Source organism: Artemia franciscana, chromosome 8 (assembly GCF_032884065.1).
Source record: "Artemia franciscana chromosome 8, ASM3288406v1, whole genome shotgun sequence".
Lineage (NCBI taxonomy): Eukaryota > Metazoa > Arthropoda > Branchiopoda > Anostraca > Artemiidae > Artemia > Artemia franciscana.
Genome location: NC_088870.1, coordinates 6,588,861 through 6,603,352, shown reverse-complemented (window position 1 = coordinate 6,603,352; position 14,492 = coordinate 6,588,861). Strand labels below are relative to the sequence as shown.

At 34.5% G+C, this 14,492-nt stretch overlaps 1 protein-coding gene across 1 annotated transcript in view; it reads right to left on the bottom strand.

Moving 5' to 3' along the window:
• The window catches only part of LOC136029910 (adhesion G protein-coupled receptor L3-like), a 127,196-nt gene that overhangs the window by 73,419 nt on the left and 39,285 nt on the right, over positions 1-14,492 (bottom strand). The window contains exons 5-6 of the mRNA XM_065708421.1: positions 10,891-11,156; positions 8,771-9,013 (exon numbers count right to left, since the gene is read on the bottom strand). Coding sequence (XP_065564493.1) covers positions 8,771-9,013; positions 10,891-11,156 — 509 coding nt within the window. The remainder of the gene's footprint in view (positions 1-8,770; positions 9,014-10,890; positions 11,157-14,492) is intronic.

The following is a 14,492-nucleotide window of genomic DNA, read 5'->3' as shown; positions in this document are numbered from 1 at the left end:
CTCCTCTTACTGGAATCCGTGCTCCACAATAGCTTGTGAGGTGCTTATTGGTGGGTTTCATGGTGGGCTTTGGCGTGATGAGGTCACAGCTTTTCATACTTTTTCTGTTTTGCCTGAAAGTGGCCCTGCAAACATCAGCTTAGCGTGTTCTTCAAAGTTTCACCAGGGCCCTAGAAAACTATTCCAACGGGGAGTCCTAGCATATAATTCCGACGGGGCCCTATCAAGTAATTCCACAGGACCCCTAGCAACTAATTCTAGCGGAAGGCCCTAGCATCCAATTTCACCGGGAGCCCCAGAAACCATTTCCAATTGGTGCCTGACTAATGGGTAATTCTTCTGGGCCTGGTCTGTTCTGGTGGGTGTTTTTGGTAGTGGGAGCCCTTTGAATCTGAGAAGCCAATACCCCTTCGAATCCCGATCCGGACACTTATTTTTTAATTTTCGTTAGGGTGCAGTGCCTTCTTACGTAATAGGGAGTATTTTCTAAAAGATGCAGGTGTTTGTTACACAATGGAGGAATGATCGACCTTCAGGGGTCACAAATAGGGAAATGTCAGGACCCCGGACCCTAGCAGTCAGCTCCTATTGGATAAAGAAAAAAATTGGTTTTGATTTAGGTCAAGGTTCTATGTATATGATCCTTTGCATGTTCATTTAAATTAATTTATGTTAGATTGATAATCGCAATAATTATGCAAAGGATCAAATGAATAGAATCTTGACCTAAATCAATAGCAATTTTTCTTTATTTAATAAACTAAAATAAAGTTAAATATAAATAAAATATAGAAAATAAATATAAACTCGTAATAAAACAATGATTTTGACAGGTACAACACTTCTTTAGTTATTTTGTTAAAACAATGTTAAACAATTAATGGAAAACAATAGATTAAAACCGAAATTTTAGACCAGTTGAAATAAAACAATGATTTTGATTGAAATAATTTTATTTAATGAGATTTTTTAACATAATCATATGAAATATCAGTTGAAAGCTCCTGATGTAAAGATTTTAAATATCCAATTCTTATCCACTTGTTTTTATTTTTTCATCCCTCAGAATTGAATTTGTCAAAAATTTTAATTTCTCTACCATATGTATTGGATTTGGGGAAAAAACTATAAAAATGGATTAACCCATTTGTGCATAAGATCTGTTTAAAATAAACTATATTTTATGGTGGAAATAAAAAAAATTTGAGTTCTACCAAGTTTTGTTTTCTGCTAAGGATAATCATATTAAACCAGTAGTCATAGCATTTCAGCAGGGTTATTCGGAATTGAAACATTGAGTTTTATTTCTGTAAAACTAATTAAAAAAGAGATAGGATTCCATTACCATTTTTCATCCCTCGAATGAATTTGTCTAAAAGTTTTACGCATTTGGCATATGTGCCGGTTTTGGAAAAAAAAAACATAAACGAATTTTAGAGAAATATAGCACTGACAAATGTTTTTTTCAGGTAAGATAACCTTTGAGAAGTTTCCTTAATTCTGTAAGGGATGTGACTCGGAGTAGCAAGTTCTACCAAGTTCCGTTTACTGCCAAGGATAATAATAGCTAAGGGTAATCATATCAAACCAGTGGTCCTAACATTTCAACCTAAAACAACACCGGGTATGAGCACCCTACCTCCCACATCCAGGATACGTACAGGCAACTTTCAGTGCCAATCGGTTATCTGCAGCCAACATATTTTTTTTTACCTAGGTACATTATGTTAACTGGTCTTAGGCAAGATTCGTTTGGGATTCAATAAGCTTGCAAGCGGTCTTTTAAGTTGGCTTAGAATTAAGTGTATTCTATGGTAAAAACAAACTTTTTTCGAGTTCTACAAAGTTTAATTTTTGCTAAGGGTAACCATATCAAACCAGTGGTCCTAACATTTTAGCCTTCAACTACACCGGATATCAAAAGCCAACCTGCCACACCCATGCTACATACAGCCAATCTGCAGTTCCTCCAGTGTATCTGCAGCTGACATATTTTTTTACCTAAGTTACATTTTGTTAACCGACTTTAAGCTAGATTCGTTTGGGATTCAATAAGCGTGTACGTAGTCTTTTAATTAGTGGCAATTTCAAGGTTAATTAGGTTAATTAGATAGGTTAATTAGGGATTCACTTAGTGTCCCCCCATGGTATGTTTGGTTAATTTAGGTGGTTTTCAGACACACACACACTACTATAAGGCTCACAGGTTGGTGCAATAGACCCTGACATAGGTGGATAAGGTTTTTACCGTAGTCTGAGAGAGATGAACTGGATTCTCTTTAGAGTTAGAGACATATGAAGTGGGAATTGGTTAAGACTCAGAGGCAGGTGGGTGAGAGTTTTTCAAATGTCAGACACATAATATTTTGTCAAAGAAGAGAAAAAAAGTTACACTTCCATTCTGAATTTTTTTAAAGAAGAGAAAAAAGTTCAACTTCTTTTCTAAGTTTTTCCAAAGATTCTGTTACGAATTTTCCCAAAGAAGAGAAATAGTGACACTTCAATTTGGGATGCTCCCAAAGAAGAGAAAAAAGTTCAAAATCTGTTCCAAATTTTTCCAACATTTTTAGGGTATGCTAGCAAATCCATCCTTTAGAACGTTTATTAAATAGTCAGAGATACAAGAAAAGGAATTTTCAGACACGGGCGCACTACCACCAGGCTCAGATATAGTGTACTAGAGCCTGTAACGGGTGGACAGGGTTTTTAACAAAGTCTCAGAGAGATGAAGTGAATTCTCTTTACAGTTAGAGACATATGAAGTGAGAATCTACCAAGATTCAGAGGCAGGTGGGTGGGAATTTTCAAAAGTCAGACACATATTTTCTCAAAGAAGAGAAACCTGCACAAATTGACTTTATAACAATCGTTTCCCCGATTTGAAAATCTTAGAGGGGGGGGCAGGAGGGATGGGAAATCGTGAAAAATGCGATGTGTTTATCTTACGAATGGGATGAAACTTAATGTATAGAAGGATCTCATGTCTCAGATGCTTCATTTTTAATTCAGATTGGATGCAGAGGCACTGGGGGTGGAGGAGGAACACAGAAATCTTGAAAACCAGGTAATCCTGGAAAACACTTAGAATAGAGGGATCAGGATGAAACTTGATGGGAAGAATAAACACAAATTCTAGATCCGTGATTGACATAACCGGAATGGATCCGATCTCTTTGGGGGAGTTGGGGGATTTCTAGGGCTTTGGCAAGTTTGGTGCTTCTTCACGTGCCGGAACGATGAAAATTGGCAGGTGTGTCAGGGACCTCCACAAATTGACTTGAGAACAGTCGCTTCCCCGATTTGACCATCTTGGGAGCTGGATGGAGAGAAAATCGGGAAAATTGACGCATATTTATCTTATGAATGGGTAATCGGATCTTAATGAAACTTAATGAAATTTTAAGGCAAATAATGGTTGTTGTTAGTCGTTTAACGGTAAATTGAAGCAGCTAGTTCATTATTATTTCTATGGATCCAAATTTGCAAAGACAGTAACATATTCTCTATTTCATTTTTAAATGTAAAAACTAATTCCTCTCCCAAATTATTTAAATGTTCCATAAAACCTTCAATTTGCGGTTTCCCATAATTCCAAATAACTAAAAAATTATCTATATATCTGCCCCAAAATTTAGGTTTTAAAGACTATTTTTGTATAGCTAAAGTTTCTACATACTCTACAAAAATATTTTCTAACAGCAGACTTAAGGGCCCTCCCTTTGCTAATCCCCTAATTTGATGGTAAAAATTGTCTCTAAACTTGAGATAATTAGTATACCTGCTAGTTGTTTTAACAAAATTTATTATAGTTTCTATTTCAATTCCTGCTGAAAATTCTTATATCTTATTTGTATGTTCATTAAGTTTTCGGGATAAACTAATAAAGGATTTATCAAAAGGTATATACATAAACACTTTCCGTTAAGAAAGGCTTCCGGACGTGTGGCGAAATATTAAAGATATTTTCGTTTTTAAATTTAAAGTGTTTTTTTGTTTTTATTTTTTTTTCACTTCTTTGTTGAAATTAAAACCCGTTTTTTGCTTATTTTTTCGTAAATAGAAAAGCAGTGTGGTCAAAAAATTTTTTACGTCTAGCCTACGTGTTGCAAAAGACAAATTTAAATTGAATAATTTTCTTATTTTTTAATTTAGCAAAAAAACATGTCTATATAATTACGCAAAAAAAAGTATTTAGAAAACTGTAAAGTAAATAAGATAATTCCAAAATCATTTTGTTTCAAGTATCATTTAAGTACATATAGTGAGTCTAATCACATGAAAAAAGTAAATTTACTAAATTTAAACCATGACTTGAAAGATAAACGTTCCCAGAGATCAACTATTGTAAAAGAAATAGATTTCTTTAAAAAGTAGCCTTTGCGTTTTTTTTAATACCTATGATTTCCATCAAATTATATCAATTTTCAAAAATTCTTTTGAACATTTTTTAAGATTATCCAGGAAAAGATTAAACCAAAATTTTTTGCAATTGAAAAGGGAACATGAAAAACAAAAAATATCAATGTACAAACCTAAGCATTTCCCAGGCCCTGGGGAAACTAATTTAAGCAAAAGGGAGATAACCAAAGAACAAAAGGAAATCCTAGAGAAAGGTATAAAATTCGGATTAAATCATAGAAAATTACCCACGGAAGACATAACTGAGACGAGGAATTCGTAAGTTTTCAGAAAATGTTAAAAATTTTCAAAATGTTCAAAATTTTGTTTGTTCAAGTAAATATAGACTTCACTTTTAATAGATTCCCATTTATACACTGAATGTTGAGAGGAGAGTGACCCATTGTTTCACTATAGGCATTTGCTTTGGTTTTATTCTTATGTTGTAACATGAGTGCTCGGAATTTTTTTATAATGTGAGTTATTTTTATTTATTGTTTTTTCTTTCCGCATGTTCAGTTGTCGTTTTTTTGTGTGTTATTTTTAAAAGTAATTTTTTTTTCTTTGTTTTTTTTCGTTGAGAAAAACTAACGGACGTGGGGCCGATATATTACTTTTTTTTTAAATTGAAGTATTTTTTTTGTTTTTATTTTTTGTTCACTGCTTTGTTCATCCATTATTTTGCTTAACTTTTTGTAAATGGAGAAGTATTGTGGTCTAGAAATTTTTTTGAAAACTAGAAAAATAGGGACTTAAGTTTTTAATGAGAAAATCTTCCCTGTAAACTAGGGTGACCAGATCTCATAGAAAGGGGAAAAATGTCAGAATTTTGTTTGTCATAACCCCACAAAACGGTTCCTCTTTCCATATATTAAGATGTTCAAAACTTGAGCTGAATCAATCGAAGTTACCCCGTGCCGCTCGTCGCTCAAAGTTGAAAAAAAAAATCCCGTAAGCTGACATTACGAGCCATAAGTCCAGAACGGTAAATAATAAAAACCCGCTTAGTATATCAAAAGAAAGACATTATTGTACATCAAAATTCATATTCTATGGATAATTTTGGTGATTCAAACCGAGTTACAACAGCCTTTAGCCCCAAAAATGGGATCTGGTACCACTAGGAGCCATTGTTAAGTGATAAATTTAGCTTTTTGGCTAAAGCTGAAATATAAAAAAAAGTAATACTGCTAAGTCTAATGACAGTTTTTATTTTAAAATATAAACTTCAGGTGTCTAATACACACAATCGACACAAAAATAATGCAGACAGCGTACAATCATGAGTTGATAATTTTACATTGCTATTTAATCTATTCTAGAGATTTTGTTAAAGTAGTTTTTGAAACGTCAATTAACAAGTACGACAAATACGAGATCCAACAAATACGAGATCCAACTGCAATAGCTCCTTAACCTATAGTCATCTGTGGGGTGGCTCTCAGTTATTTTGGTTTTGATTTCAGCTGCAACACTTGTAATTACTTCTGGAGTTAGCTACAAGCGTTAAATAGCCTTTGCCATCCACCTAGCGTCATGAATGGTTTCTGTAGTTCTAAAACCCACAACGTTGCTGTTTAGAGATCCAACAAATACGAGAGCCAACTGCAATAGCTCCTTATAGTCATCTGTGGGGTGGCTCTCAGTTATTTTGGTTTTGATTTCAGCTGCAACACTTGTAATTACTTCTGGAGTTAGCTACAAGCGTTAAATAGCCTTTGCCATCCACCTAGCGTCATGAATGGTTTCTGTAGTTCTAAAACCCACAACGTTGCTGTTTAGAGATCCAACAAATACGAGAGCCAACTGCAATAGCTCCTTATAGTCATCTGTGAGGTGGCTCTCAGTTATTTTGGTTTTGATTTCAGCTGCAACACTTATAATTACTGCTGGAGTTAGCTACAAGCGTTAAATAGCCTTTGCCATCCACCTAGCGTCATGAATGGTTCCTGTAGTTCCAAAACCCACAACGTTGCCGTTTAGAGATCCAACAAATACGAGAACCAACTGCAATAGCTCCTTATAGTCGTCTGTTGAGTGGCTCTCAGTTATTTTCGTTTTGAATTCAGCTGCTACACTTGAAATTACTTCTGGAGTTAGCTGCTCTTGTACTAGATTGTCACTGATACCTTTGTCGTATTTTCCTTTGTCTATGGTGGACCACACAGTGAGGAATCTCTTAAAAGTATCTGGATGACCTCCATTGGTTAATCCAATTTTCGTGTTGTATACACTACTTAACAGAATTTCCAAGATATGATGACGGCAAGCTAGGTATAACACCTCTCTTCCTAACGTTTGCTCCTTTGGTTCTTCTCCTGTTGGATGCTGGACAGAAGGAAAAATATTAATTCATTTTTTTGATAGCGTAGCTGTCTGAGGTTATAAATTGGAACACTAGCCTGAGACTTTAGGCGGGCGGTCCCTATTAGGCTTCGGTCCTTTTTTCGCTTATATGACGCTGTTATGGGGAGCCATAGCTACTCTCTCTGTTTAACCTACCCGTGCCATTTACCCAAACCGTATGTAAACTATATGTCTAACCGTTTACCTGCAAGTCCAGGGGACTTGTTGGTTATGTGTCAATCCTAAGAATTCCGCCTGAGAATCTGGGCAGTTGGGCGCTAATTAGCTTAGGTCACTTGTTTACCTGTGATGCCAAGCAAATTCAGTCCCAAGTTTTGCATACAAGTCTAGTGGACATTCTTTGTCATAGCTTAACCTAAGAATCTTGGTAATCCCCATTGCAAATCCAGCGGGACGTTCCCAGTAGGCAAAGCACATTTAATATGAACAATCTAGGTTACTCAATTGCCTGCCTCTGGACATGTCAGTCATAAGGACATAGTCCTCTGGACATAGTCAGTCATAAATTTTGGAAGACATTTTATTTGGAGTCTCCAATTGCCTTCAAGTGGCTCATAGAACCGACAGACTACTTGAATTACCTTTAGTTCATTTCCTATAGTATTGGTTCTGCTCTAGAATAGATGATAGACTGCCCATCAACAAGTGAAACGATATTATTTTTTTTTAATAATTTGGAAAAAGGCTTATGGAAACTTTGCTTCTCACTCAGAATATCTGTCTTGGCTTTATTTTTATTTTTAATTAGTCCTGTCTCTCAACTATTTCATCATAATCCACCAACTTGATTTTAATTCAATAAAAAATAATTTCCATGTTGGACAAAAGGCTCATTATGTTTGAAAATTAAGCTCCAAAATATTTCTTAATTAGAAAAAATGTTAAATCCGAGACAGATCATCCAAAAACCCGTAAATTTCTTAGAATAGTCCCAAACTGGCTTATAATGGTACCAGGTCACGTTACTGGGCCTAAAGGCTGTTGTAACTCTGTTTGACTGAAAATAACGGCAATTATGTATAGAATATATATTTTCAAGAACAACATTGGCTTTGTTTTGAGATTTTAAGCAGGTTTTATTACTTACCATTCTAGAACTATGGCTCCATATGTCAGCTTTTAGCCCGAAATTTAAATTTTTTAAACTTAGAACGATTAGCGGCGTCGGTTAATGTCGTTTAATTGAGTTCAAATTTCGGCAATCTTAATTTTTTGCATGTAGTTCCGGTGGTAAGAGGCAGTAACCCCCCCCCAAAAAAAAGGAGTGAAAATCCGCCAAATATAAGCTAAAATAGTACCAAACATATGACTTTCCTTTGTAGTTGCAGTTGTCTCTGAAAATCAACAGAATGTTTGAATTGTTGCGGACGAAAAGCATTGACAAATCTGACTAATTACTTACATTTGAACGCGTATAACTGACGGACAACTGGCCAGAAAACTCAATAATTTCGAAACAAACAAAATGAAATTCCTTGAAAATCATACTTTTCAGATAGGAATAGACCTCAGAGAGGTCCGTAGGATAAACAATTGTTTTTTAGGTCCTTGCTATTCAAACTTTTGTCTGTGAAAATTCAGCAATCATCCATTTTATGTTTTTAATTTAGAGTATAGAGAAAATATTTTCTGAAAACTTCCCTATTGCATTTACTAGCTACCTTTGTAACTGGCGGCTACCTTCGTGAATGTTTGCTCATGAGCTTGTTGATAAGCAAATAATATAAAATATAAAAATAATTATGCAATTTTTCTTATAAAATAAAAAGATATAATATATTTTATATAACATATATAAAAATAAAATATATAGTAAAATAAAACAATACAATGAAATATATAATATAACTTGAAATATACAAATTTAAAATCTTATATAAAATATAAGAATTATGGTACATAAAATAAAAAAAAAGATACCCGTTGCTTGTTTCTAATGCAAGCACTACCATAAACCTTGCTAATGATGAGAAAAAATAAAGAAAAATAATAATCTGTAACTGACCTAGGACTTTCTGCCAAAAAGGAGCACTCCATAGATCCCTGGCGAATTGTTTGACTTTCCCCAGGAAATAAATCTCTTCTTATGCTTTCAAATGGGCCATCAACTGGCAAAAAGTTCTTGAAAATCATTTGAATTTCTTCATTTTCATTCAGCTGTGAATCTGCTAAAATCTGGATTCTTGTTTCCGTATCAGTAAGAGAAACCCCAAGGATTGGTGAATTGGTTTTGCCAGATTCTCCAAAACTAAAAATAAGGTTATATCCTTTGTCTAGGAAAGAGCAAAAAACAAAAGAATTTTTGTTTGCTTTAAGAAATTGCAGCGCCATAATCAGTAAATAAAAATAAAAAAAATCAGTAAATAAAGTTTTTTTTATTGTTTTCAAAAGTGGTGTTGAGAGAAAGAGTCAAACTTTAGCGTAGAGAGCGGAGCATTGAGGAGGGAACAGCCCCTTTTAGATACGGAGTGATTTCTGTTCGTTTTAAGTTTTAAGTTTAAGTTTTAAGTTGCTCCTTTCTATCAGTTAAAAAAAACTTGCTTTTCTTATTTAATTTTAATGAGAAGCGATACGAGTTAAGACTGAAAACAACACGAGAGAGGAAAGGGCTAGGGACTACTGTAGTTCTTCACTGTATTTGTAATTTGCTAAATTTTGGTAAATTTTTCCCAAAAACGTCCGTATTTTCCGACATGAGTGCCTAGTTTACGGCTAAAAAGAAATAACATAACATTATCATTAATGGGAAACTTGCTTTCGGACAAGCTGTAATGAATTAACTTGCCCGAAGAAATATCAGCCTAATATATTCAGAGTTGATTTGTTTTTATGCTACAGTTCTACAGAAAAACACGAGTGGTATATAGCCCCACCTTGCTTAAGAAAATATTATTTTTTGTCAAATAACCCTTACAAGCTCTGAAGATTTGAACCCTTATTTAAAGGCCACAAAAATGGAATCCGAAGAGCCGAATTTACATTTTGCATTTTAGAATCTAAATTCGCACTCGTAGAGCAAATACAAAGAGCTAAATTCACATTTCAAAGTAAAAAATAGCCAAAAAATGATCAGATTGGCAAAAAAAGCGTAAATAACCATGTCAAAAAGATGAAAAGAATAGGTCTGGTGGAATTTATAAGGAAATCAAACCAGATAATCAAACAGTTCATGGTAAGGAACTGTAGTAAGGAGCGACCCGGCTCAATAGTAACCGAAACTCTGAAAAATGGAATTTTGATACCAATAGTTACATCAAAAGAATCGCATTTTAATGCTGATTTTAAATATACAAGTTTTAAAATCTGATCATCAAGATCAGTTATACCCATCAAAAGTTACGAGAAAATTTGTCTCAGTTTAGAAAATAGGGAGAAACACTCCCTAAAAGTCATACAATCTTAACGAAAATCACACCATCAGATTCAGCGTATCAGAGATCCTTACTGTAGAAGTTTCAAGCTCCTATCTACAAAAATGTGGAATTTCGCATTTTTGCCACAAGACAGATCACGGATGCGTGTTTATTTGTTTTCTTGTTTTTTGTTTTTTTTGTGTTTTTGTTGTTTTTTTCCCCAGGGGTGATCGTATCGACTGAGTGGTCCTAGAATCTTGCGAGAGGGCTCATTCTAACGGAAATTAAAAGTTCTAGTGCCCTTTTTAAGTGACCAAAAAAATTGGAGGGCACCTAGGCCCCCTTCCACGCTCATTTTCCCCCCAAAATCAGCCGATCAAAATTCTGAGATAGCCATTTTATTCAACATAGTCAAAAACGACTTACTCCCCCGCAGTCCCCGTGGGAGGGGCTACAAATTGAAAACTTTGACCAGTGTTTACATATAGTAATGGTTACTGGGAAGTGTACAGACGTTCTCAGGGGGATTTTATTGGTTTAGGGGGATATTTGAGGGGGGTGGGAGTATGACTAGGCTATTTATTGTAATTTCTGCTTGTTTTGTGTGTCATTTATTCATGGAAAGTAAATTGTGGTAGTTTTACGCACGTAAGATTATTTGACTTTATTTTTGCTCATTCTTTGCTTCATGGAGCTCTTTGCTTCTCTTTAAAAAAAAAACTTGTCTTGTGGAAAGTTTTGCTTAAATTTTTTCATTAAAAAAAGACCTTACCTACTTAATGTGCCTGGAGCCACGCCTTCTTCTTCTATTTCAAATGCTATAATATCTTTGATTTTTTTACCATTTGGGATAGTGACATTGACAGAATTAAAGCCAAAATTGACCTCAGAATTTGAGCGTGTTACTCCAAGGTTGACCTTCCCACTAGACGACTGAGAGAAGATTGGCTGGCCTTGCATACCACTGGTTTCTAATAGTTGGTCTCCCATAGATTTAATAGCTGTGGTTGAAGTCACCAAGTTTCTTAACCTTTCCTCCTTAAATAGAAAAAAATGTAGTTTTTTTGGAAAAAATCTCATAAAACTGTGGGGGAAATAAAGATGTTCCCTTACAAAAGAAAATTGAATATCATAAATACACCGTTAATGTCTTCTCTTCGAACAAATTGTTAATCTAATCTATCTATTATTTCTTAACGATTGAAAACTTAAAAATTCGAATTTTAAATTAGAAAAATTAGAAAAACTAGAATTTTTCTTTTGCCTTTTCAACTGTAAATGTGAATAAAATGCAATTTATTGTGAGCGAAAGAGTTGAAATCTGTAAGTAATAGGGATAATAATCTGACTGCTTTAACAGGTTAGATGAATACTTACACAGCCATATATCTAAAAATTAGGAAAAATCTGTTTTCAGCAAAAAAATATACATCGTTATGCCATTTAGGCATAACTGATAAAAAAAATCAGCTAAAAATCAGCAGAACTGAGCTTAAAAACATGGCACCAAGGAGTTAAAGAAGATGTATCTTCCCTAAGGTGTATTTGTACTAAGAAATCAACAGGTAGTTAACGTTCGGATTTTTCATGACGAAAAGTGTAGTCAGTCTTAATCAAATAGTTTTGTTCATTTATTTTCACAATTCAACGAGGAAATGATGACAATGATGTGATACTACCTTAAAAACTTGATAACTGCGAAACAACTAACAGAAAAAATCAGTAGTATTCCTTCAACTGTTAGGAAGATAACAACTCCCAATGTAGCAGTTGAAATTAGAAAGGATTGTCGACAAAAATTTGAGTGGGATGAGACGTTTAGTAGATATGTTACATCTTTATGATGACAATGATGTGATACTACCTTAAAAACTTGATAACTGCGAAACAACTAACAGAAAAAATCAGTAGTATTCCTTCAACTGTTAGGAAGACAAGAACTCCCAATGTAGCAGTTGAAATTAGAAAGGATTGTCGACAAAAATTTGAGTGGGATGAGACTTTTAGTAGATATGTTACATCTTTGAGCAAATTTTAGTTGGAAGAACAATTCCGTTTCACAGCAAAAATGAATATAATACATATATCCAGACTACCACACGGATTGAATGCAGTCATGAAGCACATTGAAGACAACAGATTGACTCACATCATGAAAAAGAGTGAGAATGTATATTATTCTCTTGTTACATTTCTGACACTAAAAACGCTTTATAATGATTTTTTTTCGTTAGATATTTTAGTTAATCTTTTACTCATCTCTCTCTCTAGGGGACCGATAGGCATTGAGAGTATGCACAAAGTAGAAACTTGGCTATGTTAGTTTAGTCTATAATCGGTAGTAGGAGTGTCAAGAACAAAAAGATGGATAGATTTGAGAAACAGAAAATCATGCAGAATCTTGTAACATTGCAAAATGTTTGAATCTAACTGATCAATTTCAGATTATAAATCTTTGAAGAAGTCTTCGTTGGACTAAATTTTAAAATGTATGTTTTCAGAGAGTGGTTCTTGTGGGTAGTATTGTTCATAGTAACCATGCTTACACTGACATCTACAATTTCTGCATTGAAAAAACTTAGAAATGTGTTGACTGTCTGATGAGATTTCTTGTGGGGTAGATATGTCATTTCAGTCTAGGAAAATAAATCCTAAATTCGAAGTAGCAATTTGTTTCTCGGTTTCTTTTTCTTCTTTAAGAAGAGTGATGTTCTTTGTTTCTGACTTGAGTAGAGACTGATGAGTGATAAGGTTTTCTGGACATTTTTAAATCTTTTCCGCATTTTATGCCGAACCTGAGATATTGTGAGACACTTTCTTTTTACCATCCCCCCAATCGTGAAACGTAGAGGATACAAAATCCGCAGCAACCGGAGCAATATATTTTAGCCAGGGGTAATGCAGAGCAAAAGAGCTTAGCAAAGCAACTGCCGCGACCATAGACCGACATTAACGACCGACCCTTGTAAAAGTCCATTCCATACCCAGTGCTCAGGGTCTGACAGTAGTAACATAGCAATCAATATCAGGACAAACAAATATCTTTTCCTGTTGGTCATCTCTTGCTAAATGGGTCGAAAATTAAATTTAATCATGGCCAAACCTTTTTTATACCTAAAGGATCCCCTTTGTCACTTCTTAATGTTAGTTGGCAGAGTTCCAAATACGAAGTGTTTACAGGAATAAACTAACAATGCTTTGTATTAAAGCGACTAATGTGTTCATGAGTGGTTTTTCATTCAAGAACACGTAGAAGGGGGACATTTGAATTACCAAATCTCGATGTCTCAACAAAGGATGCATGTGCAAATATACAACTGTCCAAGGATAAACCATGTGGATAGTCTGCAGAAATAACACGATTAAACCCACTGACAGCTCCAACATTTTCCCCATTGATTATATTATTTTTAAAGCCAAGAACATCTCTTGGGATATCGCTGAGATAAATAATTTCATTGTCGATGGGTGAGCTAATGTAAATCTTGCCAAATTCCATTGAATAATTAAGCTGGAATGCACTATTCTTACCAGCAGAAATTTTTCTACTGATTTAAACTACACAAATCATTCATACTATTAAATTCTTTGTATTTTAGTGTGAAATAAGGGTTTCACTTTATTTAAGTGCTTCTATCCATTCATAGTTGACAAGGAGTGACCAATCGACTGGTCTAACTTTTATCTCATATATACGATCTTTTCTCGGGATGTCATATGTATTTTGAGAATACAATCGATAAGAGTAACTTCACACTCCCCATCGTCAGATTTAAAGGCGGGGGAGTTTTGTCTAAAAATCACTTGTTTTATTCAAATCATTGTTGAAGGAGTCAGAGACATTGAATATAAACGTCATATAAATCATTGGCCATTATGTACATCTTCAGCAGATATCCATGAATCAAAATCAGAGATGTATCCTAACCAATGAACAAACAACAGTCTCTTGCCTCTATCAGTAAGACTCTTTAATATCTCCGCTATCTGAGACATTCAAATATTTTTGACTTTTGTAATTCATAATCATAAAAACCGCAAGAAACTCGTCATCTTTCATGTCCCGTAGAAGATACGCTATGGGTGTAGTGTCTAAGACTCTAGACACTTTAAAAAGTTCAGTGGACCACAAGTATTTCCCCTCTTCAAAAACATTAATATTTTGGTTGATTCGAACAATATCACAACCACTGATTTTCTTCTTTTTTACTTCCCTTCCCCCTTCATTGGAATTTATTTTGAGAAAAGTGTCAAGTGTGCTGCCATCTCTTCGATGAATTTCCTTAGGGGCAAACAAAGACAGGGATCGATGAGGCCGTTGATTATAAATCAACATTGTGACGTTGAATCTCACTTAGAGTAAAAAAAGTCTGC